Genomic DNA, 26,389 nt, shown 5'->3' with positions numbered 1-26,389 from the left:
ATATTCTGAGACAATTTGCAATTGATTTTCATTTTTTATTATTTGAGGTTTTGGAGTTATTTAGCTTTTTATTCAGCAGCTCTTCAATTTACAATTTCAGCAATCTGGTTGCTAGGGCCCAAATTACCTTAGTAACCAAGCATTGATTTGAATAAGAGACTGGAATATGAATAGGAGAGGGTCTGCATAGAAAGATGAGTAATAAAAAGTAACAATAACAATACATTTGTAGCCTTACAGAGTATTTGTGTTTTATATGGTGTCAGTGACCCCCATTTGAAAGCTGAAGAAGAAAAATAATTCAAAAAAATAAAAACCAATTGAAAAGTTGATTCAAATGGGCCATTTTATAACTGGATACCTGTTCTGCCTTTAGGTGGAACACAATAGAACAAACAGCACAACAACCACACAAACCAATTCTGTGCAAACACAGTAGTTATGTAGTTTGTTTAAACAAAGCTGAGACAATAGTACTCACTGAAAAAAAGTAAAAAAGTTAACCAAAAGGTGAACCAACACCTTTTGAAACTACCCACACTATTGTTTTGGAATATGGAAGTGCAACGTGTAGACCTGTAGTTAATGAACCTTAGGGGGAAGGATATATTTCCATGGAATAATGGGAAGGCCTAAATTGATTTTATGGATAAAATAAATGCCTGTAGCTTATAAAGAAAACTAATTCTTACTGGTCAGAGAGGAACATCCTTTAACTTTATATAAAACTGGTGAAGAGAAAATGTTCCACAAACTTTTCAAAGGCTTATAAATGTAATGCCCCAAATGAATTGTGAGCTGTTCTGCCTGCATATATGCATAATATACATTAGAGGCATGTTCACGTTAAAACCAGATCTGTGGGTTATGCAGAATGGTAGTATTGTGACTGCAAAAGCCACATCGCTGTCAGCATCAGTGTTATTTCCTCCACCTGGAATTTGGGCTGTTTAAGCCTGCAGCTCTATTGAGGGAACCATCTCTGGGGTGACACCTATAAAATGCATATTCTTCAAGGATGCGGCCATATAGTATGCCAATACACGTCACCTGACACAGTATTAGATTGTGTGGTTTTCATGCTGCTTGTCCCAGAGTATTCTGCCAAAGGGAATTTATTATTTTGCCTTATTTATCCCAGTTGGTCAATGCCCATGGGGATACAGCAAAAAGTTGAAAAACACTCTGTCCACACGGCTACAATTCAACATGAATATAATTCATGTTACTGTATGTAGTTCATTTAAACAAAGCTAAGGCAATAGTATTCACTGAAAAAAATGGAGCAAAGCGTTAGCCCATGAGGACACAAAACTCTTTATATTAGTGACTTCATTAGCTTTCTGTTTGGCTTCGCAAATTAAAGTCCAGAAATGAATTTTCCTGTTTAAGTGAAAATGATGTGTCAGGAATGGTGTAAAGAGGAGACAGATGCTCGGGCACCTTTTTTTCTTTTTTCGGCGAAAATGGACGGGGATTGGTCAGGAGGCAGGTAGGTGATATTGGGGGCGGGTGGGTGAATTCAGAGGCAGGGCGGATGATGTCAGGGGCGGGACTGATGACAGCCAATTGCTTATCCCCATGTCATTCACATCAATTTCCTGTCCAGATTTCCTAATTTGGAAATCCGGACAGGGACTTTTCACCAGGGGTGCTCCACCAATGAGGCGAGCAAAAATGCCGCTCCTGGTAACTAAGAGCCTAATTTCCGGTTTTAAACCCGGAAATTCGGCTCTTCTAGTGCAGAGAGAGCAATTGCGCTCTCTGCACTAGCGACGTGGACCCCCTGCCGACCCACGTCTGGCGCTGAAGGTGAGTGCCGTGGGGAGGCGGGGGCATGAAAAACGAAGGCCGTCTCTGGTGGCAAATTGGGTAGGATCACCCCTGCTTTTCACCCAGGCAGCCCTTCCAAAAGCTGGGCTGTTTGGGTGAAATCCAGACAGGTGGCAACTCTATCAGGCACACAGTTCCATTTAATATGGCAATCATTCAGGATCTTGACATTTATCCCCATCCAAAATTGAAAAAATTCTAATTAGTGCAAAGAAAACCCTTTGTGTATTCTGGATGTTGATTTCTGGTTGAATGCAACTGTCAGCAGGATAATTTGGTTATTCATTAAATATGGGAGGTTATGGGCATGATACAAAAGGGAGAAATCTTAAGCAAAAGGTTAAGTTAGTAGGAAGGACATGGAAAAAGAGTGGAGATAAATAGGAAAAAGTAGAAATAAGGTGCAATGTGAAATCACATCAATCTATATAAGTGCTATGTCAAGAGATCATGCTCTACGTAGAACTAGGAAGGAAAACTACATTGTAAAAAAAGCAGTGAGTGCAAAAGGACAGCAGTTCATTAAATCTGGGAAAGCTAACTAACAATAGCAGGCCAAAGCAGCTCACTCACATGTAATGACACCAGACCGGAACGTACCAAAACCCCATTATTAACCACGACTGAGTGTTAGAGCTACACTGACGTGCTCCCTGCTGTATAGCAATGCTGAATATGTACTTCACAGGTAATACTTGGCCCTGCTGTGTAATGAGTGGTGTTCGTTCTGAAATCCTCCTCATTATACAGCACAGAAAGTTCATTAATATACAGATACTCAGCATCATTATACAACACAAAGTGTTATTACTGAAATAGACACAGCACAGAGTGAATATTTTCAGTAAGTAGATACTTAGTAACAATAAAACACAGCAGTGTCACTTTTAACCACATTAGAAGTGCTGGGTGTTTTCAAAATATCAACAATTCAAAATAAAGCCTTCTCCCCCCCAAAACCTCCTTAAAGCAGGAAAAAAGACAACACAGCATTACTTAAATAAATTCATAATATAAATATATTTCTGTACACCATGGCTGACGCCTATCCCAGCTCTATATATATATAGATATATATATATATATATTTTTTTTTCTGATATATACGTTAGAAATAAAAATAATTAAAATAAAACACCTTAAATTTTTCAGTGCACATCCTACCCAGATCTCAATATCACATTAAAGTAACAATGGGTGGGGCTTCCAAAGCTGGGTAGTCACAGAATGTATTCCCACCTAATTATTTCTTAAGAATGGGTGAATGATGAAAATATTCCACATTATTTCACAGCATTGAAAGTTCAGTTTTTCCTTGTAGGATTATTGTGTTTTGCATTTTAAAAGCAAATTGGTTATAAAAGGCACAGATAAACTGCATATGAAAGAGGGAGTAGTGAACTAAGGGGAAAGAGAGAGATAAATGGAATGAAATGAAGGTAGTCCCTTTCTCCAAGACAAGAATGGGAAGAAACAGAATTTATCTGTGTTTCTAAAATAATTCATGTGGTAGATTAAAAATATCCAGGATGCCTAGTATACATCCTAAAATCAGTATTGTAAAAGGACTGGTAATCTGTACCATAAATATCCTTACTTATCCTAAATTGATCCCTTTTCCGTACCTTGGATATGCATCCCATATCCTATAAGCAAGTCTCTCTTAAATCCTAGGCTGTTGATCTTATATCCACAAGGGACCTTTATTCCAAACCTAGGAAATGTCCTTCATTCCGAAAGGACTGCTAACCCATACCATAGGATTTTCACTCTATAATCCAAACACCGTGCAACCAAAACCCGCCTGCATATACCGGGATTCTTACCATGTATCCTAAACGGATCCTTAACCCACTTCACAAGCCTGTTATCCTACATCCTCGGATTCTTATTATATATCCTTTATAGGATCCATATTCCATATCCTAGGATAATCTTGTTTCCTAAAGGGTTTTCCTTCTTGTATCCTAAAATGATCACCCTATATCCTGAACATTCAAGATATTATATGGAGAGCTTTGAAGGAGTGTGTTCCCTATAGAAGGTGTCCAGTCATCCTTCTCCCACATGCTCGCCATGACATGGATCAGTATCAGCTTGGGACATATCAGGCTGAGGAGGGGTGGAAGCTGTTTGGCAGTAAGTGCTTGAGGGGGAAACTAGTGGGGCTGTGCTGATGAGGGGCATTACCCTGTCTTTTTCCTCCTTTTTCCTGCTAGTCCTGTTTTGTTCATCAGTTTCCTCTTGGTGCTGCTGTTCAAATGGCACTGCTTCAGGGTCTGCAGGTTGTGGTTCAAAGAATGAGTGCCCCAACAGAGCTGGGTGAGGGCTCGGCCGTGCCTGTACCATTTGGATGCCCCCTATTGGTATCATTGGGTAAGGAGTTCTTTGCAGATGCTGAGAGTGCAGCGGTAGGTGGGTGAACAAGTTTTCTGCACTTCTTGCCGGATAGTGAGGTGTAAGCTGTGAACAGAGGGGTCTTGACATGACTGGGATATTAGATGGTCCCAGCTTCTGAAATAAAAAGGTTGAAACACAGGTATCATGTTAATCACTATTTCACGTTCATGGTACACACTCACCAGATTAAACAACGTTGCTTACTTATTCACTTCTTCCATTTTGAGATGCAACAAATCCATCATTTTTATATTCTGATGAATATTTAATGCTCTAGATATGAATCTTAACTCCAATTTGCATGTTACATTGTAAGCAAATTTAAAAAAATAAAACAATTTGTTACAAACGGTAACCCCTTAAGGTGTCCAAAACTATAAAGTAATATGAGATATCAAATATTGACCTGGGGAATCCTGAAGCTTTCCTAGTAGTTTTTTATATACCGCTATCAAAACTTTCCTAAATGTCAAGAACATCTTCAAACCTGATATCAATTCATCAGAGTTTGACTGCTTTGAGCAGCCATTTAGCCATTCTGATCTACAGTCCTCAGCAGCAGTAGGTTTGAGCATTATCACGTCTCAATCCTTTCCATGAAATACAGAAGAAAGGCTTTAGACATGACAATTATGTTCCAAGCTAGAATCAATCAGAAACTTCTGTAACAGTATACTGATTGGCCCTAAGAGTTTGATTTTGGCTGTAAACAAACCCAATCCTGCAAAAAGTACTGGTACTTGGGTGTATCCTGAATTAAACCCTGGATTCAATGCTTCTTCTTCATTAACAGTTGCAGGCCTGTAACAGGCTACTTATAAAGGCTGCAACCAGACACACACTTAAAACAGAATTACATCTACTGGTCAGCTGTGAAAAGAACATCTGATTAATTGCTGTAGGTTACTCCATGTGGGCAAACTTAAAGGGGTGGTTCCACTTGAAATTAACTTTTAGTATGTTATAGAATCGCTAATTCTAAATTCCAATTTTTTTTATATTTATTTGCCTTCTTCTAACACTTTCCAGCTTTCAAATGGGGGTCACTGACCCCATCTAAAAAAACAAATGTTCTATAAGGCTACACATTTATTGTTATTGCTGTTTTTTTATTACTCATCTTTTTATTCAGGCCCTCTTCTATTCATATTCCAATCTCTTATTCAAATAAGTGCATGGTTGCTATGGCAATTTGGACCCTACCAACCAGATTGCTGAAACTGCAAACTGGAGAACTGCCGAATAAAAAGCAGAATAACTTAAAAAACCACAAATAATGAAAAATGAAAAACAATTGCAAATTTTCTCAAAATATCACTCTCTACATGATACTAAAAGATCGTTTTAAGGCGAAAAACCCCTTTTAAGACCTATTACATTACCCTGAGTCTTAATTTTCAATACCGTGCATATAACATAAGATCCGCAATACAGAAGTATGCAGAATGTTTATCAGTAACATGAAAACTTGAAGACAGGTGATCTGCTGGACTGTTGCATCTTGCTTCTTTAAAGGGAACAAGATTTATAAGTGACATTTCCTTTCTAGATGTTCAGCTATAATCCTTTAGTTGTAGATGACAAATCCCAGCAGCCCCTTTATAGGTTTTGACTGTTAGAGGATGCTGTAATTCTGCAACAGATAGGAGACTATCCTTATTAAGTTTAGATACAGCACAAAAGAACTAGATGTCACATCTACATTACAACAACTATATAACTGACAATTATTTTATGTACTGTAAAGTGAGATGTTTATCATCTTCATAAGGACAGGCTTTACATCTATGAGTATAATCATATGAAAAAGTTTGGGAGCCCCTCTCAGCCTACATAGTAATTTACTCCACTTTCAACAAAAAATATAACAGTGGTATGTCTTTCATTTCCCAGGAACATCTGAGTACATGGGGTGTTTTCTGAACAAAGATTTTTAGTGAAGCAGTATTCAGTTGTATGTAATTAAATCAAATGTGAAAAACTGTCTGTGCAAAAATTTGGATAACCTTGTACTTTTGCTAATTAGAATGCATGTAACTGCTCAATACTGATTACTGGCAACACCAAATTGCTTGGATTAGCTTGTTAAGCCTTGAACTTCATACGCAGGTGTGTCCAATCATGAGAAAATGTATTTAAGGTGGCCAGTTGCAAGCTGTGCTTCTGTTTGACTTTCCTCTGAAGAGTAACAGCATGTGATCCTCAAAGCAACTCTCAAAAGATCTGAAAACAAAGATTGTTCAGTATCGTGGTTTAACTTTATGGGAAGCCTACAAAAAGCTATCTTGAAGGTTTAAACAGTCAGTTTCAACTGTAAGGAATGTAATCAGAAAATGGCAGGCCACAGGCACAGGTGCTGTAAAACCCAGGTCTGGCAGGCCAAGAAAAATATAGGAGCGGCATATGTGGAGCATTGTGAGAATGGTTACAGACAACCCAAAGATCACCTCCAAAGACCTGCAAGAACTGCCGATGGTGTATCTGTACATCAGTAAACACTCATTTTGGAACAACGTGCTTTGGACTGATGAGACAAAAATGTAGTTATTTGATCATAACAAAAAAATGCTTTGCCGTGCAGAAGAACATTACATTCCAAGAAAACCACCTGCTACCTACTGTCAAATTTGGTGGAGGTTCCATCATGCTGTGGGGCTGTGTGGCTAGTACAGGGACTGGGGCTCTTGTTAAAGTCGAGGGTCGGATCAATTCAATCGAATATCAACAAATTCTTCAGGATAATGTTCAAGCATCAGTCACAAAGTTGAAGTTACGCAGTGGTTGGATATTCCAACAAGACAATGACCCTTAACACACTTCAAAATCTACAAAGGCATTTATGCAGAGGGGGAGAAGTACAATATTCTGGAATGGCTGTCACAGTCCCTCGACTTAACTATCACAGAAAATCTATGGGATGATTTGAAGCAGGCTCTCTATGCTCGGCAGCCATCAAATTTACTTGAACTGGAGAGATTTGTATGAACAAATGGTCAAAAATACCGCCATCCAGAATCCAGACACTCATCAAAGGCTATAGGAGGTGTCTAGAGGCTGTTACATTTGCAAAAGGAGGCTCAACTAAGTATTGATGCAATATCTCTGTTGGGGTGCCCAAATTTATGTACCATATTGCATATTTTCTGTTAATCCAATAAACTTTATGTCACTGCTGAAATACTACTGTTTCCATATGCCATGTTATATATTAAAAGGAATTTGCTACCTTGTAAGCTTAGCCAATGGTAAGCAAAACTCTTAGCTTTGTAGAAAATGTTTTCCTTGTAGGGAGAATGTCCTTTCATTGGTGAAAACACCTGAAAAAATTCTTACCTGTTTGTTGCATGCAGTTTCTGTCTGATGAGGTAGAGCCATGGATGAAAAAAACCCTTGCTGAACTTTAATGTGTGTCTGAGTCTCTGACTTGCTTAGTTGCTGCTCATCCCTTCCAGGGGATGCATAACAAGGAGGTGAAGCCAGCCCAGGCCTTAGAGTTGTGCACTGAAGACCTGTCAACTCTCTACTTGGGGAAATATGTCTCACTGGTGGGGAGGCCCCACGCTCAGGTGACATGTAGGTCCTTGGTGATAGATCTCGATGTGGAGACAGATGGCGAGGGGAAATACACCGCAATGGAGAAACTTCTTTCGTTGATGCCAAACGCTGGCATGGTGACATGCCCCTGCGAGGTGAGGGACAACCAGTTGTTGAAAAACATTTTGGTGAACTTTCTCTCTTCTGCAAAAGGTGTCTTCTTGATGGACCTGGCCGACTGCACCCTGATGCTTCCTTGCCAGGAGACCATCGCTTACAAGACAAAGTATCTCGGGAAACAGGCAAGTCAAAGCTCTTTCCCCAAGTGTCCTTCTCAGGTGGCTCTACAGTGGGAAATGGATTGGGGGAGAACTGGTATGCTGGCGAACTCCCTGCAGTCTCAGGATCTTGTGTAGGTTCATTAGGAGAGTCTCTCACTGTTAGCGAAGGATCAGGGAGCTTTTCTTCCTGGCTTTCCTCTTCATCTTCTTCTTCATCATCCTCCTCATCAGAATCTTCATCATCATCATCAGAGTCCTCAAAGTCTGAGAACTGGTGCTCTTCAACAACATCACTATCCTGCCATCGCTCATCACTGGTCCCTGTGACATTAAAAATACAAACTATTTTATAAACAGTGGTAAGAGCTTCATGTTCCTTACATCTTTGATACCTTGTAAATGTTTATTGTGTGAAAATTTTGTAGCCTTATAGAGATAACAGCATTAAACACACAAAATATTACCTTCCTCTGCATCCAGTTCTGCTAGTGATGGTGGCAGTAGTCCCAGTTCCTGGCACTTTTTACTATGTGCTTTCGATTTCATGTGTTTAGTCAGGTTCCCTGAAGAAGAAGAATAACAATTATCAAAAAAAAGAAGACTTTTTTGGCCAGGAATGACAACTTAATGAAGTGACTGAGGAACTACTACTGCATATTTGGTTTGCCATGGTGTATTTCTTTTTTTGTAGATCTGGCAGAAACCTCCTATGTTGCCTGCCATTTACTTTAGTAAAAACTGCCTGTTACCACTCACAGAGGCAGATTTTGACCACATAACACGTAGAGGTTATTTATCAAAGGTTGAGTTTGTGAAGTTTTTTACTACCTCGAATAGACTCAAATGTTTGCTTATTTATGAAAAAACCTGAATGTAAAAAGCTCGAATGAATGCAATGGAATACTCAAATTGATCAAGTTTTCAGCGAAAAAAACCTTGAAACCACAAAAAAGCCCCGAAAATCTTTAAAACTAAAATCATCTTCAAATGGTTCAAGGGACCTCTGCCAATGACTTCTACATGACCTCGACAGGTTTTTTTTGGATTCTGGCTTTTTGCAGCTTCGGGGAATAATAAATCTTGAAAAATCAAAAAAAAAATTTCCTGAAAAATTCGAGTTTTTACTGAAACTACCCTTGAAAACCTTGAATTTTTTGGGAAAAAACACAACTTGACCTTTAATAAATAACCCCCCTAAATGCACATCTGTGGGCCAAAATACACATCATTATTATTGATATGGGGTTGCCATGAGAAATTAATAGCAGTTGGCACAGGTTGTTTTGGGAATTTTGCAGCCAGAGAAGGTGTGCAAAGAGAATGCAATATTGAATATTGAAATTTCCACCTCATACCTTTGCAATTTTGCACTGATAGATCTAGCTCTCCTTTGTCACTAAGACTGTAATACTTTGCATGGCAAATATTGAATAAATGTATAGTTACCTTTGGTTTTAAAAGCAAAGTTACAATGTTTGCAAACATAAGGTCGGAGGTCAGTGTGGGTACGAATATGTTTTTTTAGCATGCTTGGTTTCTTGCACCGAATTCCACATTCCTCGCACACGTATTTCCCTCGTCCACGGCCTCTTACATAGACATACTCCTCATTGGATTTGTACCTGGGCCAGAAAATATATATTTGGAGAATTAAGGCACACATAATTAAAATTTTAGGCTATACCAAACTAAACCTCTGCATAATGAATGATAATAATGAATGGAACATTAAATGGAACACTGACATACTGAAAATTTTTCAGATACAGTGTGTGCTACAAAGTTCCAAAAGTTTTTGTTAAAGTTCTGTCACACAATATAACATGAATTGAATATGATGAACGCCTAACAAAAATTGTCAAATATTAATATCAGAAAAAAAATGTTTAACTGGGTTAAAAAAACTATTATTTTCGGACACCAGTGGAATGTGCAAACATGACCACTTAATAGCTTGTACTAGAACTTGCACATAATCTTCCAATGCAATATGTTTGCTTTGGTATACTAGGCTGAAAAAACAGTGTAAAATTGAACCAATGAGTAAACTTCAGAAACCAATCAGACGTTTCTTTTCATATTTTAACTTGCTGTTATCTGTTAAAATATCTTTTCTGGCTGGTTGCTATACTTGTGCACTTTACCACCTACTCTGTTCTCCCCAGGTCCTATTAGCTGGGCAGGGCTGGATTTACATAGTGGGTACCCCTAAAGCCACTACCGTTCGTCTGCCCCTGTCCCCTCCAGGGGGCCAGGAGCAATGGGGATTGGCGCATGGGAAATTTAAGAAATTATTGTATCTCCAGCGCATCCCCAGTGCTTTTGAACCAATGTGGGTGTGGTTGGGCAGCATGCCGCCCCCCTAAAATCCTGCCGCCCTAGGACCAGGCCAAGGTGGCCTTTCCACAAATCCAGGCCTGTTGCCGGGCAAATTGTCTGGCAGGTTTTCCCTGCCAACTGGCTCCGCTCTGACAACCACATAACACAACAACAAGAAGCTGGTAGGACGTCATGAGAATACTGGCCTATGTAAATATATGAGCCCTAATGTGAGCAAGTTGCATTAATTTTATCTTTTTCAATGAAAATGATAATACCAGAGCTCCTTTGTACCTGTGCCTCCTATTTTTCTGCACCTTTTTTTCCCAGCAAAGTGAAACAAACCAGTGTTTGGCAAGGCATTTTGCACTTGCGCTAGTAAAACAGATTTACTGTGTTATTTATGAGATAGGGTCCTGTGCAGAATAATTTCCCGAAAATTTAGAGTATGGATAAGAAAATAGTTTCATTAGCTTACAGTGATCTAAAATATGAATAAAATGGAGATTCAAACCCCATCTTTAAGTTGGGTTTGCATTAATTTTATTTCTCAATTAATGTTCAGTAAAACATTTTGAATGGGACAATATACACAATTAAACACATTTTAGACATATATTTGTGAAAACAGAAGCAGACATAATGAAGTAATATCAACATGGCTGCAAAGAAACCACCGTCCAGCAAACAAATTAGCATGAAAATAACTGTATACTTGGTGTACTTTAAAGGAAAACTATACCCCTAAACAATGTAGGTCTCTATAAAAAGATATTGCATAAAACAGCTCATATGTAAAACCCTGCTTCATGTAAACAAACCATATTCATAAAAATTTGCTTTTCTAGTAGTATGTGCCATTGGGTAATCATAAATAGAAAATTGCCATTTTAAAAAATAAGGGCTGCCCCCTGGGATCGTACGATTCACTGTGCACACAAACAAACTATACTTCTTAGGTCACATGAGCCAATTAACAGACAGAGTTCTGTCTTTTGCTGCCACACTTCTTCCTGTTACAGTAAGAGTTGCAGTATTTCTGGTCAGGTGATCTCTGAAGCAGCACACAGACCATCACAAAATGGTGGCTTAAGGCAAGAGATGTAAAAGGGCAATATTTACTTATATATATAGACCAGTTTGGTAAGATTCGTTAATATGCCACTTAATATGATGTAAATTTTTTGTTGCTTAAGTGTTCATTTTGGGGGTATAATTTTCTTGAAGCAACTGCTTTCAACCCAAATATCATTCAGACATAGTACTATGAAACTACTCAGCAACAACACCCTCTAAATGATCATGTATTCTATCTCCACTATTCTACATTACAAATTAAAAGCACAGTTTTTTAGATAATAATGTTATTATTTGCAGGAGCATGGTATTTAATATATGCCTGCTGCATGTGGAGGTTGTATCACATTTAAAGATAACACACATTCACCCAGCATTTGATGGATATTCTTGATTCACACTGGTGCTCCGTCACCGGCAACCACAGGAATAACTTCAATGCATTAAATTGGTAAATCAAGAAACAGCAAAAAGCAGAGTACCTGCTATTCAGTATTTATTGTGCATCCACATGTGGAGGTTGTAGTAGTTGGAAAGGCAGTGGAATGCACAGCAGATATATCAATGACAGCCCGTGTGCATTAGAAATTGGAATGACAGAAAGGCAACCAGGAACGCTACACTATATGAGAGTGAAAAGCAATGTAGTACAGTAGGTCTGTATACATCAATATGAATAATTTACATCAGCACTGACATGGAGGCTGGTGAAGAAATATATTTATAAGGCAAGCTGATTTGGTATTGTTCTAAAAGTGGTAAGAAAACAAATATATTGGCATTTCGACTAGTGAAAAATAAACCTGTGAGCATTTTACTTTATCACTGCCTTGCAGCCTACTGCTCTGTAAGCAGTAAGAGCAAGTAATTGGATGCAGGATTGGTAACATGGTTAAGCGAAAATGGTCTGCATGAAGACAGTGCAGAGATATCTTTAGAATGAACACAAAATTAAGGGGGTTATTTATCAAAGGTTGAATTTCAGAGGTTTTTATACCTCCAATTAACTTGAATTAACTCACAACTCGAATGGTTTCTTATTTATAAAAAAAAACCCAAATGGAAAAAACTCTTATCAGTGAGTTTGTGGTTAACAAGTTGAAAAAAAACTTGAATTGCTTGAATTGGCAAAACTCTAAAAAAAACTCGAACATCATGAAGGCTATCAATATCTTCAAATGATTCAAAGGTCCTGTGCCATTGACTTCTACATAACCTTGACAGGTTTTAGATGGTGCATTTTTGGAATTGAGCTATTTTTAAATCTGAGGGGTATTTTACCACGAAAAAATGTTTTGACCAAAAAAATAACTTTGAGAACTTGAATTTTCACAACACAACACAATCCTTAATAAATCTGTCGCCAACATTTGTTATTAAAGGAGAATGAAAGTCCACTTGGGTGTGCCAAATGTTAGGCACCCCCAAGTGATTGTATTGAGTTACCTGAAACCCCCAGGCCGGGGCTCCTATCAGCAGAAAATTGCACCGGCCTGGGGTTCTTCCAGAGAGCACCACGGAACAATCCTCTTCTGGCTGAGCTAAAAAGTCGGCTATTTCGTTCTACTGCACATTTGTCTGCCCCAGGAAATTTGAAAAAGAAGCCGAAAAGAGGATCGCTCCATGGTGCTCACTGAAAGAACCCCGGGCCGGTACAGTTTTCTGCTGGTAGGAGCACGGGCCCAGGGTTTGAGGTAAGTAAATACAATCACTTGGGGGTGCCTAACATTTGGGAATGCTGGGAATTCCAATTATATATTATTTCTGATTTCACATGAAATGAAGCAGGATACTGAGCTGGGGCGTGGGGGTATGCCAAATCTACATCGCATAATAATGTCAGTCTGGGGTTAAGTTATATCCACCTGCTCACTTACATTACAAGCTTCTTTAACAAGGTTTTAACACCAAAGGAGCAGATAAGAAGGGAGGAGTTTGGGGGTAAATGGCAGCTTTGTTAACATCACATTATCACCTTCAGGACACAGAGCAGACAGATTTCTGGTGAGTGAGTACATTTGGGAGGGGGGCTGGGTGGTGAGATCATTGCAGAAAGCTCCAGCCTGAGTTAATATTTGTCTACAACAACATGATGTAAGATTTGAGAATGTAGTCAACTTCGCTCATAAGAAGAAAAAGGGGGAGTAAGACAAGGGAGAGTGTAAAGACAGAAATAAAAAATAAATAAATAAATAATTTAACCTTTTAATAAGAATAGGATGTCAGCGAAATAAATGAAAGTAAACAAAGACCAATAACAAAAAGAAAAACAGGAAAACAGGAAAAAAAACATATTTTGGATTCTAAGCTTATTTTCAAGAACAAAAGAAAGAAAAGAAATTAACTAAAGTTGAAGCTGATGCAAAAGTCTTTGTTTTACACTTACTTAATGTGAAGTTCTGTGCACCGTTTACCCTATTTACAGTGTAATATCTAAGGCCCTGATTCTTAACCTTGAGTCCCCAGCATAATTTAACCCTTGATTCTGTATTGAGAGTCATTCTGAGAGTTGAGCAACAACATGTGCAGACACAAGATGCAGGCAGTGGCGGAACTACCGGGGGAGCAGGGGGTGCGAGCGGGCCAGGGCCTGCACCCCCTCAGGGCCCCCCGGCAGCGACGCACGCCACTGAGATCAACCCGGCAGTGCGCCGTACGGAGGTGGGCGGGGCCCGGCTGCGCATCACGGAGGTGGGCGGGGCCCGGCTGTGCATCACGCACCAGGTCCCACCCCCCTCTAGGAACGCTGCTGGATGCAGGGGTGAATACAGCATCATCCATATATTCCGACAGGGAATCATCTGTCCACAAATTAAGCTTTAACCTCATACTGCACTGCTAAAGAAAAACTATATGGTAGCTTGCACTCATATGTATTAATACAAATAATAATAATACATATGTATTTGGAGTGGTATTTTTGACACCCCTCTAATGATGTAGAGCTTCACTGTGCCCTTGTATACTGTAATCTTGTCATAACCAGAATGACTGCAAAAACACACCAAAATATTGTACTTTTCATAATGTCAATGAAGATCATTGTTGTTTTCTTTCAGTTATGATGATGGTGACTAGTGATGGGCAAATTTATTTGCCAGGCATGGAATAACGACTTCACCACATACAATTTTTTTTTCGCGAATCTGCTGCAAAAATTCTCAGTGGAAAAATTTGGCGCGACAAAAATTTGCACGAGTAAAATTTGTAAACATTTTTCGCCGTCCATTGACTTTATTGTATTTGGACGAAAAAGTTGCGTGTGTAGGGTTGCCACCTGTCCAGTATCGACCTGAACAGCAGTTTTTTCTCATTTGGAAAACCAGGCAGGATTTCTTATGATTGATTATGCATAATACATTTCCTTGATACTCCATTTTCCCTGATTTTACATGATTTGATTCTGGTCCCTTGAAAACATAAAATGGGGGTTCTATTGTATATTCAAATTTTAATAAAATACACAAATAATACACAGTTAATAAAAGTGTTGCCTTATGTGCATGGCTTTAATGTATAATGACATGTAGGTGCAGATTTATAAAAATGGTTTTAGAATCCTTTTTACCAACAGATGAAAGTTCACCATTTGATATATATGCATCTAAAATCCCATAGGAATGAATATAATGTGGGTGAATTATAATGTTTTTAGAATCCTGTGTATCAATGGTTAAATGTTATAGTTCATCATAGAAATGAATAGAATGTGGGTGATTTTTTTTTTTTGTGGTCAGCTCTAATCTCACATTTTGAAAGAATTTCGTTCAGTTTAAAATCTAGGAGTTTGTCAACTTTGAATCCTGCATAATACAGAATAACTTGCTTCTATTAAACTCACCCTCCTTCAAAGATCCGAATGCGTGCTGGCTCACTCCGCCTGACAGTTGGCCCCGTATCCTCTTGCTTCCCCCTCTTGTCTTCCTCCTTTTCTACATTTGGAGCTTCCTTCTGCACACGAGGAGGTAGGTGAGCCTGTGCAGCCACAAATCAATTTAAGTGCACTGATAAAGGTATGATTATGTTGATAATAAAACACACACATAGAATTGGCTATTCTATAACATACTAAAAGTTAACTTAAAGGTGAACCACCCCTTTAATTATCTTTTCTAACTTTATCATTTACAACTTATTAGAGGTGGCACACAGAATTCCCCCGCAAGTAACACTTCGTTAAAGAACGTCGCTGTTATTGAAGAATATAAACATAACAGTGAGATTGCTCTGTAAGCATCAAATAACCCTTATATTTTCATACAGATACACCAAATAAATGGAGATTCATAAAAATTAAATCAAGGTCATTTACAATTCAGAATACTGAATTTATATTTTTGGGTGGCCAATTCATGTCCACCTTTGGATGCTATAAGGAACATAACATCAACCGTATTGGATCATTGTGTGATAAAATAACCTTCATTTCTTTTCCCGGAATCAAGGATGTATTTGTTTCTCTAGATGACCCTTCCCACAAATGGCGACCACTCTGGGACTTCCGGACACTGGAACATGGTTCCTCTGGGACACATTAATGTAATAAGCATTTGGAGAAGATATTCCCGCTCCTCAGTTTTTGCTTTCTTTTAGGGGTGAATTGCTGTGCTTGAAGATAATCCTGTGGTGTTACCACCTCACAACTCCACATATAGCCTCAGTGGGAATGACTATAAAATACTTATTAACTAAAGCTTTTTCTGGTTAAGGCCACAAACCCAAAATAGGACAGCTAACCACTCTGGTTTATTACTCTCCAAATATGGACAGCCCTACTCTCTGTGGCTTGGATGTTGCTTGGGGTCATCTCAAAAACAGCACAATCAGTAAATATATATCTCATATCCAAAATAATCATTCCAATGTAAACACCCTAATGAAGCATACTAACCAAACAATAGTTTGGGGGAAACACAGTTTTAGGTGGTTATTATTTTACTATAAAATCCGAATTTTTAATGGAATTTTTTTTTGAGATTTATAATACCCCAAGGATAGAAAAGATCCGAAATCAGACCTACCGAGTTTGTATATAAGTCAATGGGAGAGGTCCCTATCCTATTTGGAAGTTTCTGTTGTCTGCACTGAAATTATGCCAAAATCCGACTATTTCGAACTCCAATCGTGGATTTTAGTTTAGTCTAACTTTTGTTATTAAAAATTTGGATTTTGATAAATATGCCCCATAGTGTTAATAATGACTGTTCTCATGTGACAAACAGGTGTGATGCTACATTGAATACATGAATAGTAACGCAAAATAATAATGAAAAAAGTAAACTAAAAAAGATATTTAACACCAGCTATTTTGACCATACATCCCCTTTAAAGTCTTACAGAGCAGTTGTTGTTTAGATGGGGTCAGTAAACCCTATTTAATAGCTGGAATGAATCAGAAGAAGTCGGCAAATACTGTAATTCAAAAACCATACCTCCCAACTGTCCTGTTTTTAGAGGGACAGTCCCTCTTTTGACAGCTCAACCCGCAGTCCCTCATTTGTAATGGAAAGTCCTGTTTTTCTCTGTACTGAACAGCCAGAAAAAGAAACAAAGTTTCTAACTTAATTGGCTTTTGGCAGAGAACCCAGAACAGCCACAGCTGCAGATAAGATACTTTTGTACTTTTGATAAGCAAATAAGTAATTGTAACAATATAGGATAACAGGTCCCTGGGGGAAAGTTGACTCACAGCTTAAAGGGCAAATTCACCTTCATTAGCAAAACTGTTATAACTGAAAAAAAAACACAGAAATATGTTCAAACTTTCATAACACTGCCATATTTTGTAAAATTAACATAGTAATTAAGGGGTGTGGCCACAAAAATGGTCGTGATCAAAAAATCGCCGCCACGCGCCAACTTTTATTGTCCCTCTTTTTTTTTCAATAATGTTGGGAGGTATGCAAAAACTATATAAAAAATTAAGACCAATTAAAAAGTTGCTAAGAATTAGCCATTCTAACATACTAAAGGTCAATTTAAACGTGAACCACCCCTTTAAACACACCCTTGTTTCTTACCAGAGGCGACTCCTCATCTACAACCTGAGGCAAAGAGTGCAACTGCGGCAAGGGGCATGATTATAAAGAGTTCATTAGTTCAAAAGGTATTAACCTTAGGGGAAATATATTATGTGATGTTAGATTCAGCGCCAAATACTAGGGATGCAAACAAATCCACTATTTGGTATTCGGTGGAATCAAAACCCAATCTGAATCCTTTGCATAAGCATATGGTCTTGACAAGGAAACAGTGGGAAAAAATGTTTTTACTTCCTTGTTTTGTGATGAAAAGTCACGTTATTTCCCTTCCTGCCCCTAATTTACAATTGCAAATTAGGATTCGACTTCGGTTCAGCCAGGCACAAGGATCCTGTGCCGAATCCTGTGGAAAAAGGCCGAATCCTGAAATGAATCCTGGATTCAGTGCATCCCTACCAAATACATAAGAAAATTGCTTTAAGCAAGATTTAGATGCAGCTTACACAATTCTGATTGAAGAGACCTAGGCACTGTTCCCTCTGACAGGGGCACTGCTACCCTGGGACAGGGTAAAATCCTACCTTAGATGGCAGTGCCCTGCATGTTTGCAGAGGCGGCAAAAAGCCTCTCCGTAACTTTAAGACCATTGGTCCATATATAACACACTAAAAATGAATATGAATTTAAGATGACTCTTTAAAACATTATGATGTACACATTAAATTTTGTGCAGCAGGTGCTTGCCAGTAATTATGATGCAAAATTTAGTAACATTCCAGAGCCTTACACAGGAGCTGCACACATAATGCACACCATTTACAAAATGCACAAAAGAAATTTTGTGCACACAAAAAAAAATGTCAGGGAACATTGCCTGGAGATTTACTATAGCCATGCAGATTGCAAAGCAGACACACTTCTGAATCGGTGGTGCACCCTGTGCCAGGCATAATATTTAAAAAACATTCCCTTACTAAATGAGCCCTCTGTATGCACATTCAATAATATGTGAGCTAGTGGCAGTCACTCAGCAAAGGGAGAAGGGCTGGGAGGCATCAGCAAATATTACAAGGGTAAATAAAAAACATCCTTTTTTAAAACTGCTCAGTAAATCATAATTCATAAATTCATAATTCATAAATGTAAAAGGTTGTTTTATTTTAATTTTGCAAAATTTCAATTTTAAGGTATAGGAAAAATTAAAGGGGATATATTATTATGATAAACTTTGTTTGCCAAGATTCACCAGAAAAAAATCAAGATCATGTTTTTTATTAGATTCTTTTCCAGCGTTGGAGATAAAATCAAGGCAAAAAACAAAGTTGAATTTTAACATATAAGCCCTTTGATCCCCATTGCTATCTAAAGAAAATCTATACTGGTCAAAATACCCTTGAACCACTGGCAGTTAGTTCTCATAAACAGTGTACAGACAGCACACCTCCTAAGGAACACAGGGACAATTAACACAATAGAATCAGGCAGTCTGCACACTGTCTCATTCAATTGTTTCATTCCCGTGTACCATAGGGAGCCCGTTCAGCTATATTGTAATGCAATAAACAGCTGCAATAAGTTAAGAACTCTTTACTGAAAATAGTTTTAAGTCAGAAGGATAATATAGAGTTTATGAGGCATTATACAACTTTGTTAAACGTGAGCACAATACATTGGACTCCCCATCACCCTAAACATTGTTATTTGTTCAAATGAAGGTTAGTTCTATATAAACAAACCCCTCCCTTCCCCAAGCTACAGTTTTCTTAGGCTTTTGGATAAGAAACAAGTGAAGATAATGAATTCTATATAAACAACCCCATGCCTTCCCTAAACTGCAGCCTTTCTGAGGGTAAGGGCACACCTGGAGATTCGGGAGATTTAGTCGCCTGGCGACTAATCACCTCTTCTTTGGGGGCGACTAATCTTCCCAAACTGCTTCCCTGTGTCTTCTGTCTGCTTCAATGAAAAAACGCCTGCACCAATGCACTCGCGGCGCTTTGTTTTCCGAAGTCGTTTACTCGTGAGGCGACTTCGGAAATCGAAGGGCCCTGAGTGCTTTGGCACAGGTGGTTTTTCTGGGCGACTAAATCTCCCCGAATCTCCAGGTGTGCCCTTACTCTTAGAGTTTTATATGAGGAGCAGATGACTATACAGAAGGCATATCTGCTGACTGTTCATTTGTTTTAATACCTACTACCTACCTCACTCAATGGGGCAAATTCACTAAGATTCGTAGTTGCGCCAGGCATAACTTCGCCGCACTTCGCCGCACTTCACCAAGCGTAGTTTCGCCAGCGCTTCGCAAATTCACTAAAATCCGAAGTTGCGCTCAGGGGTAGCGTAAGGTTGCGAAGTTGCGCTAGCGTTGATTCGCTAAGCGAAGCGAAGTTACGCTAGCGATGGTTAATTTGCATACGGCGACAAATTCAAATTTCAATGGAGGAATACGTACAATCACTACAAATGCCTGGGAAACCTTCAAAACATCAAATAAAATTGTTATTTTGCCCTACACATGTGCCCACTGTATAGTTAAGTTGCCATGAGTTAGGAAATATAGGGGGGAAGGAGGGGAGCCCCAAAAATTTTTTCGATCTTTTTCAGCCTATCACCCATAATATAGAAAAAATTTGAACTTTTTTTGAAGCAATCCCTATCTACTCTATTGCGCGTCGCCTGGTCTGAGGTGGCGAAGGAAGTCTAGCGTAAAAGGTAGCGTTCAGTACACTGCACAATACACAGTACAATGTACAACAGTACAATGTTTAGGGTGACAATTTCATTAACGACTGTTTGAAAGGTCTGGCCTGATTGATTTGGGAATTTCTGTGGATAACAAACTGTGTAACTCTAGGCAGTGACACTCAGTGGCTACTAAAGCAAAGTACTGTCATGCACAGAAAGGGCATTAACTCGCTTGCACAAAGCTAATAGTACCAAATGGAGTATAAAGTAACAAGCAGAGCACATAGCATTAAGCCTGATTGAATCTAGTGGAAGCTGCCAAACAGTTTATCCAGTTGCTTCAACAAGATCTCAAAGATAATATGAGGTCATTTAGTCAAATACTTATTTACAACTGTCCCTGCCTGAAGTCCAGGAGCACTAAAGGACACAATAGCTTGCCCTTTAAGTGATTATATAATTCACAGTATATTAAAATATACTGTTTGCCACTGTTCTGCATTTCATTTTAACTGTTAAAAATTCAATGTAAAATGAATGAAATATATAAAAAGAAATATCAAGTCTCTCCAGTTGTTTCAATATTTGATAAACGTTCCATAAGCAGGAATAACTTCGTCAAACTGGATTTGCCAAATTAGTGATTCCCTTAGGGTGGGTAATGGGATGCTTTGTAGTTCCTTTAAATCTCCTCTAGCACAAGTGAAAAAATGTTTAAAAATACATTTGTACTGAAAGCAATCTGAATCTCCACAAAAATTTCACGTGAAATTGTAGACACCTGGGTGTTCACAAAAAGTTTAACCAGGAGAGATTCATATGAACTTCAATACAAAGGTATATGCGATGTTTTATCACCCAAGCTGGAAAAGATTTAGAGTAGACTACAATGTATTCTTTGTGCCATCACCCTTAAACAGCAATAAAGACCTAAATATATACTCTCCTCCTGTCTTTTCTGATACCCTAGGATACATAATGTACACTTACAAAAACATTCTGCCCCACCTTAACACCAACTTAATGTCATAAACATTAATAAATAAAGCTACCTAAATACATAAACTTGTGTATCCATAGGAACAATATTACTGTTCCAAATATTTGCCCCCACAGGAATCTTTTATTGAATTTTAAAGGGTTGTAAATCCAAAAATAACATTTTGCATAATGAAAGCAAATTTAATTTTAAATAACTTTCCAATAAATGTAAAAGTAATTACTATTGAGAAGAGTTACTGTTGCTATTCCCTGCCCTGTTGGTCCTGACTACATGTACCTTTGAAACAATGTTGCACTTATAAGCTCTAACACAGCCAAGGATCCTACTCCCAAAATGCATTGCATGTTATATGATAAATAGACCTTTAAAGAGGAGAATAACAAAAGTATGCAAGGCACAGTGAGACAAGAGCCTTGGGTGGAAGAGCTATATTATTTTAATAGTACATTTATATCGAGAATAGCATAGACAAGCCAGTTAGCCAGGTAACATTTTAAATAGCAACTGCATTTACAAATGAATTTAACATCACTGAAAAGGTGTAATTAATGTTTATTAATTGTTTAGAATTAAATGCAAATGTTCATCTGGGTTTACAACCCCTTTAAACATATTTTCACCTTTAGCCTAGTAGTCCTTGTGTAGTACCTTTATGACTGGCTGTCCAGGATTCATACATTGACCCTTTTTTTTGTTTTATTTGTCTTGATTTTGTTTAATAAATATTGATAAGCCTTGAAAAAAATTAAGAACTAAGGTCTATTTCAGAAACGAATTTTAGTAAGCAATTCTACAACTTGATTCTGATGTTTTATAACAGTTGACTTCATCTACAACTTAAGTTAGAGGGCATTTGTTTAAAGCTTAAGATCTAAAAAAATTAAAATCAATTGAAATTGTCTTAGAATATCACTCCATGCATTATACAAAAGTGAACAAGCTCTTTGAAGGAGAACTAAACCCCTACACATGTTTTAATATACGAGAAAGGCAGATAAGCACAATGCTTTGTGACCTTTTCCTAACTTAAATTATCTCAGGGATTACCTGTTGTCAGCCCAAACCGAACTGCATTCCAAGCACTAGCGCTAACACCATACAGCACCCCCCCCCCCCAGTTTAGGCGATCTGGGGGGGGCTAACAAAGAACACACATTCACATGAAGTGACTTGAAGTGCACGCAACGGCCAGAGAAACAGGAAAAGAAAGCAAATGGTAAGAGTTGAGAAAATGTACAGAGGGTTTAATTCTCCTAACAAGATCCAAGCTGCTAAACTCCGGTGGAAATCTTTGAATACATGGATCTGTTATGGGACTGGGCATGTACAGTTAGTTTTGTATATAAAATATAGCATTTCTAGGCTTTAGTTCTTCTAAAAATATACCATTTGGAAAATAAAAAAAGAGCCACCTTTTGGGTCATCCCCCTTTTTGGGGTTGTTCCATGATGCGACAGGGGCAGGTCTGTGACATCAGGGATTGGGCTATAACATGGTGATCGCCCAATCACCGCGCGAATCGTAGGGAATCCTACGCGGTTTTCCTAATTTGCAAAACCGGGCAGGCAGTTTCGACCCGGACTGCCCTTCAAAAAACTAGGCAATCTGGGTGACAACCCTAAACCCTCCTCTTAACAACCAACATTCCAGCACAAGTTTACCTAACTACCTACAGTATCACTCACTGAAAAGAATTCATGTTTTACAGTAACCATTGATCCATTGATGCTTCCATTAATCCTTTAACCTGCATCTTTACAATTTTTTTTATACAGCAGAACAATGAAAAGGTGCTACACTTATGCATTTGTCCTGCCATGAAGAGGCGTTATCTTTTGCTTGTGGTATAAATTTCCCTCTAGCAAAATAAGAAAAGTTGTGCTCACCACTAAATTTTAAACCATTAGGCAAGGGTGCAATGAGGCTGTGACCACAAAATTCATACAGACAAAGACAAGAGATCATTTGCCCTGCCCTTTGTTTAACGAGGATGAGATTGTATTAGGAAGAGCAAGAAAGGGAAAGGGCAGTTCTCATACAGGAAATGTTCAGTATAAAAATAAAAACTGTGTTAATAGGCTGTGCAAAATAATATTTTTTTCTAATATAGTTATTTAGACAAAAATGTCATCCATAAAGGCTGGAGTGACTGAATGTCTAACATAACAGAATTTCCTGCTTTCCAGCTCTCTAATTCAGATTTAGTCAGCAATCTTAATGGGGTTATTCACCTTTAAATTAAATTTTAGTATGACATAGAGAATGATATTCTGAGGCAATTTGCAATTGGTTTTCATTTTTTATTATTTGTGGTTTTTGAGTTATTTAGCTTTTTATTGAGCAGCTCTTCAGTCTGCTATTTCAGCAATCTGGTTGCTAGGGTCCAAATTCCCCTTGCAACCATGCATTGATTTGAATAGACTGTATTATGGAATAGGAGAGGGCCTGGATAGAAAGATGAGTAATAAAAAGTAGCAATAATAATACAAATTTAGCCTTATAGAGCATTTGTTTTTAGATGAGGTCAGAGCCTCCAATTGAAAGCTCAAAAGACTATAATTCAAATAATTCCAAAACTATAAAAATTAAATAATGAAGACCAAATAAAAAGTTGCTTGGAATGGGTCATTGGGGGCCACTGGGATATAACTGTGCAGTGAGTTTGCAACTGATCCTTAGCAGGCAGGTTAGATTCACACAGTTATGACCCATGTGCCCCTCTTTCAAGTCCCTGATTGATTACTGCCTGGTAACCAATCAGTGGAAACCAGGGAGTAGTGTCCTGGCTATTTTGTTAGACATCTGCTCACTCCAACCTTTACACATTAAATATTTGGCTAACTAACTATATTGAAAACATCAAGAAACTTATGAAGAGGCATTCAGTGTTGAGTGTAGTAAACGTTGGGGTTAACTCAGGAAGAAAAGTGCTCAAGCCCCAGACCTTCAGCTCAGGGAGGCAAATAGATAATGAAGGGCTGGCAAATACCAGACCACACTCCGTAGATTGATGTAGTAAAAAATTATTTATTAAATCAAAAACATCACAGCAAAGCCTTACACATTTTGTGACTTAGGGGCACTTAGACATAGGCTAAATAAACAAAAGACCATGTCCTGAATGTTTCTGATTGGTCCATTTCCAATCACTGCCTCTTTGGATTGGCGGTTGAATACTTGTTTGTAATTGGTCCCTTTTCATTTAAATATGACTACATGGTCCTTTGTTTATTCAGCCTATGACTAAGTGCCCCTAAGGCACGAAACGCGTAAAGGCTTTGCTGTGATGTTTTTGCTTTAATAAATACTTTTTTTACTACATTAATCTACGGAGTGTGGTCTGGTATGTGCCAGCCCTTCATTATCTATTTGCATTATATTGAAAACATGTTTTATTTTGCACAGCCTATCTATTTACACAGTTTTTAGTTTTATACTGAACAATTCCTTTAATATATTGTAAATGGGTTGAATGCTTGTCTTTGCCTGTATAAATTTCCCTCTTCAATACTTATACAGTATTTTAGTAGAACACAGAACACTTTGTATGTCCACAAAAAATTCAGTACTTGGTTTGGAACCACTACCAATTTAGCAGAAATTGTGGACAAAATGAGTTTTCTAGAAAATAGAGGAAACAATGCTTAATGAGTGTTACTGGACTATGTAATGGAATTAATGGAGCAATTCTTACCTCTGTCATTTTGGGTTTTAGGACTCTGGAGGGAACAAGCAAATCTGTGTCAGAGTGTGTGGTATCGGCTGTTGTATAGATCTCAGTGCTAGTCTTCTGCTTGGACCTTAGCAGGGATAGTGCTGCCCTTGTGGATATGTCTGGAAGGTTGGGGTTGTACAAACTGATGCACCAGCTACCGTAAACAGAAGCCCTTCGGTCGGTTTGCTGGGCATGATTTGGCTTAACATAATTCAAGTAGCACCAACTAACATTAGTGGTTGTGTGTAGAGTAGGGAAAGTCTGCACCTTTTTAGTTTCTGTAACTTCTGATCCACCCGGCACACATAGGTTAACCGGTACCCTGGTGCTCAGAGAAGTGTATGAGGAAAAGGGTTCAACAAGTTCCTCAGAATGTTCTGCCTTTACAGTTATTTTACGTGCATATATCTGCTCTTTATATTCCTCAGGTGACTTGGTGTGGGATGAGCCTGCAAGAGGTGGAGTTAGACTTTTGCCGCTGTCTTTTAGTGATGAATCATCATAGATAGCTTGGGAGGATGGTAACTGTTCCAGCCTGACTTTTGCAAGGCTGACAACTGTATCACTGCTCACTGTTCTACCCTCATCTTGTGCCTTCAAAATCTCAAAGTGCCCTTCTTCTTCTGGGACATTTTCCTCTTTCACTCTCTTCTGCTGCTGAGTCTCCATTGTAAGCTCCAAGCTGCCAGCAGGAGACAACATGCGTTTACTGCCACCAACAGATGAAGAGCTTAGATCTAATCCCTGTACAATTTCAGAAGATGATGTGAGTGGCATGTAGTGACTAGTTTCCACCTTTGCAAATGGCACCCGTAGATAGGGTGTTTGAAGGAGATTTTCCTGATGTTGTGGTAAAATATGTGCCAAATTTGAGCCATGAGACCCTTCAGATTGGCTCTCAAACGTCTGTATAACTAATGCAGATGGACTGCAATGTGAATGGGTAACTAAGATTTGGGACAGAGTGGTATACATTGCACTACCAATGGAAGGCATTTGCGTCTGAAGTCTCACAGGAACCACAAGAGAAACCACTGGATCGGAATTTACAGTGACCCCCTGAGAAGAAGGCTCTGTAGTGAGTGGACTATGAGATGGGCAATGTAGTGCCTCAGAGAAAAAATCTTTGTGTGGTGATGCACTAGGTACACCAATGGGAGAGGGGATGACTGATTTTAACTGTGAATAATGCCCTCCAATTTCAGTTGAAGTTGGCAAAGCAAACTCCGGTTGTACTGGAATAAAAAAAGTTGGTGGAAATGGTGAGGATCCTGGATAAGGCAAGTGTACATATGGAGGCAGATGTCTGAAAGAAGTACCTATAGTTTGTTCATTTAGCTGCTGTGGTATTTGAAAATGATCTGGATGAAGTAGTGTGTGCTGCAGTGCAATAGGTGGTGTGTGAAAGACAGATGGAGTAACTGCAGGAAGAGAAAACTGAGCAGAAAGAATATCAGTCATTGGCTGGGTTGGGAAAAGCTCTGCAGTTTGTTCAGGTAGTATTGGGGGATGTGGTAAAACAGGAAGCTGATGTGACAAACAGGCCTTCTCTTGTACTGCT

At 38.5% G+C, this 26,389-nt stretch overlaps 1 protein-coding gene across 2 annotated transcripts in view; it reads right to left on the bottom strand.

Annotated features, from left to right (window-relative positions):
* Positions 1-2,834: 2,834 nt before the first annotated feature.
* The window catches only part of hivep3.L (HIVEP zinc finger 3 L homeolog), a 95,999-nt gene continuing 72,444 nt past the window's right edge, over positions 2,835-26,389 (bottom strand). The window contains exons 3-8 of one of the 2 annotated variants that reach the window (XM_018246410.2): positions 24,808-26,389; positions 15,286-15,419; positions 9,495-9,670; positions 8,513-8,611; positions 7,567-8,369; positions 2,835-4,347 (exon numbers count right to left, since the gene is read on the bottom strand). The exon at positions 24,808-26,389 is cut by the window's right edge and continues 3,546 nt beyond it. In XM_018246410.2, the coding sequence (XP_018101899.1) occupies positions 3,886-4,347; positions 7,567-8,369; positions 8,513-8,611; positions 9,495-9,670; positions 15,286-15,419; positions 24,808-26,389 (3,256 nt within the window). In that variant the 3' untranslated portion in view covers positions 2,835-3,885. The remainder of the gene's footprint in view (positions 4,348-7,566; positions 8,370-8,512; positions 8,612-9,494; positions 9,671-15,285; positions 15,420-24,807) is intronic. The other variant, XM_041581919.1, reaches the window with a different exon arrangement.

Source organism: Xenopus laevis, chromosome 2L, assembly GCF_017654675.1.
Source record: "Xenopus laevis strain J_2021 chromosome 2L, Xenopus_laevis_v10.1, whole genome shotgun sequence".
In the NCBI taxonomy this organism is placed as follows: domain Eukaryota; kingdom Metazoa; phylum Chordata; class Amphibia; order Anura; family Pipidae; genus Xenopus; species Xenopus laevis.
This window is presented reverse-complemented; position numbering and strand designations above follow the sequence as displayed.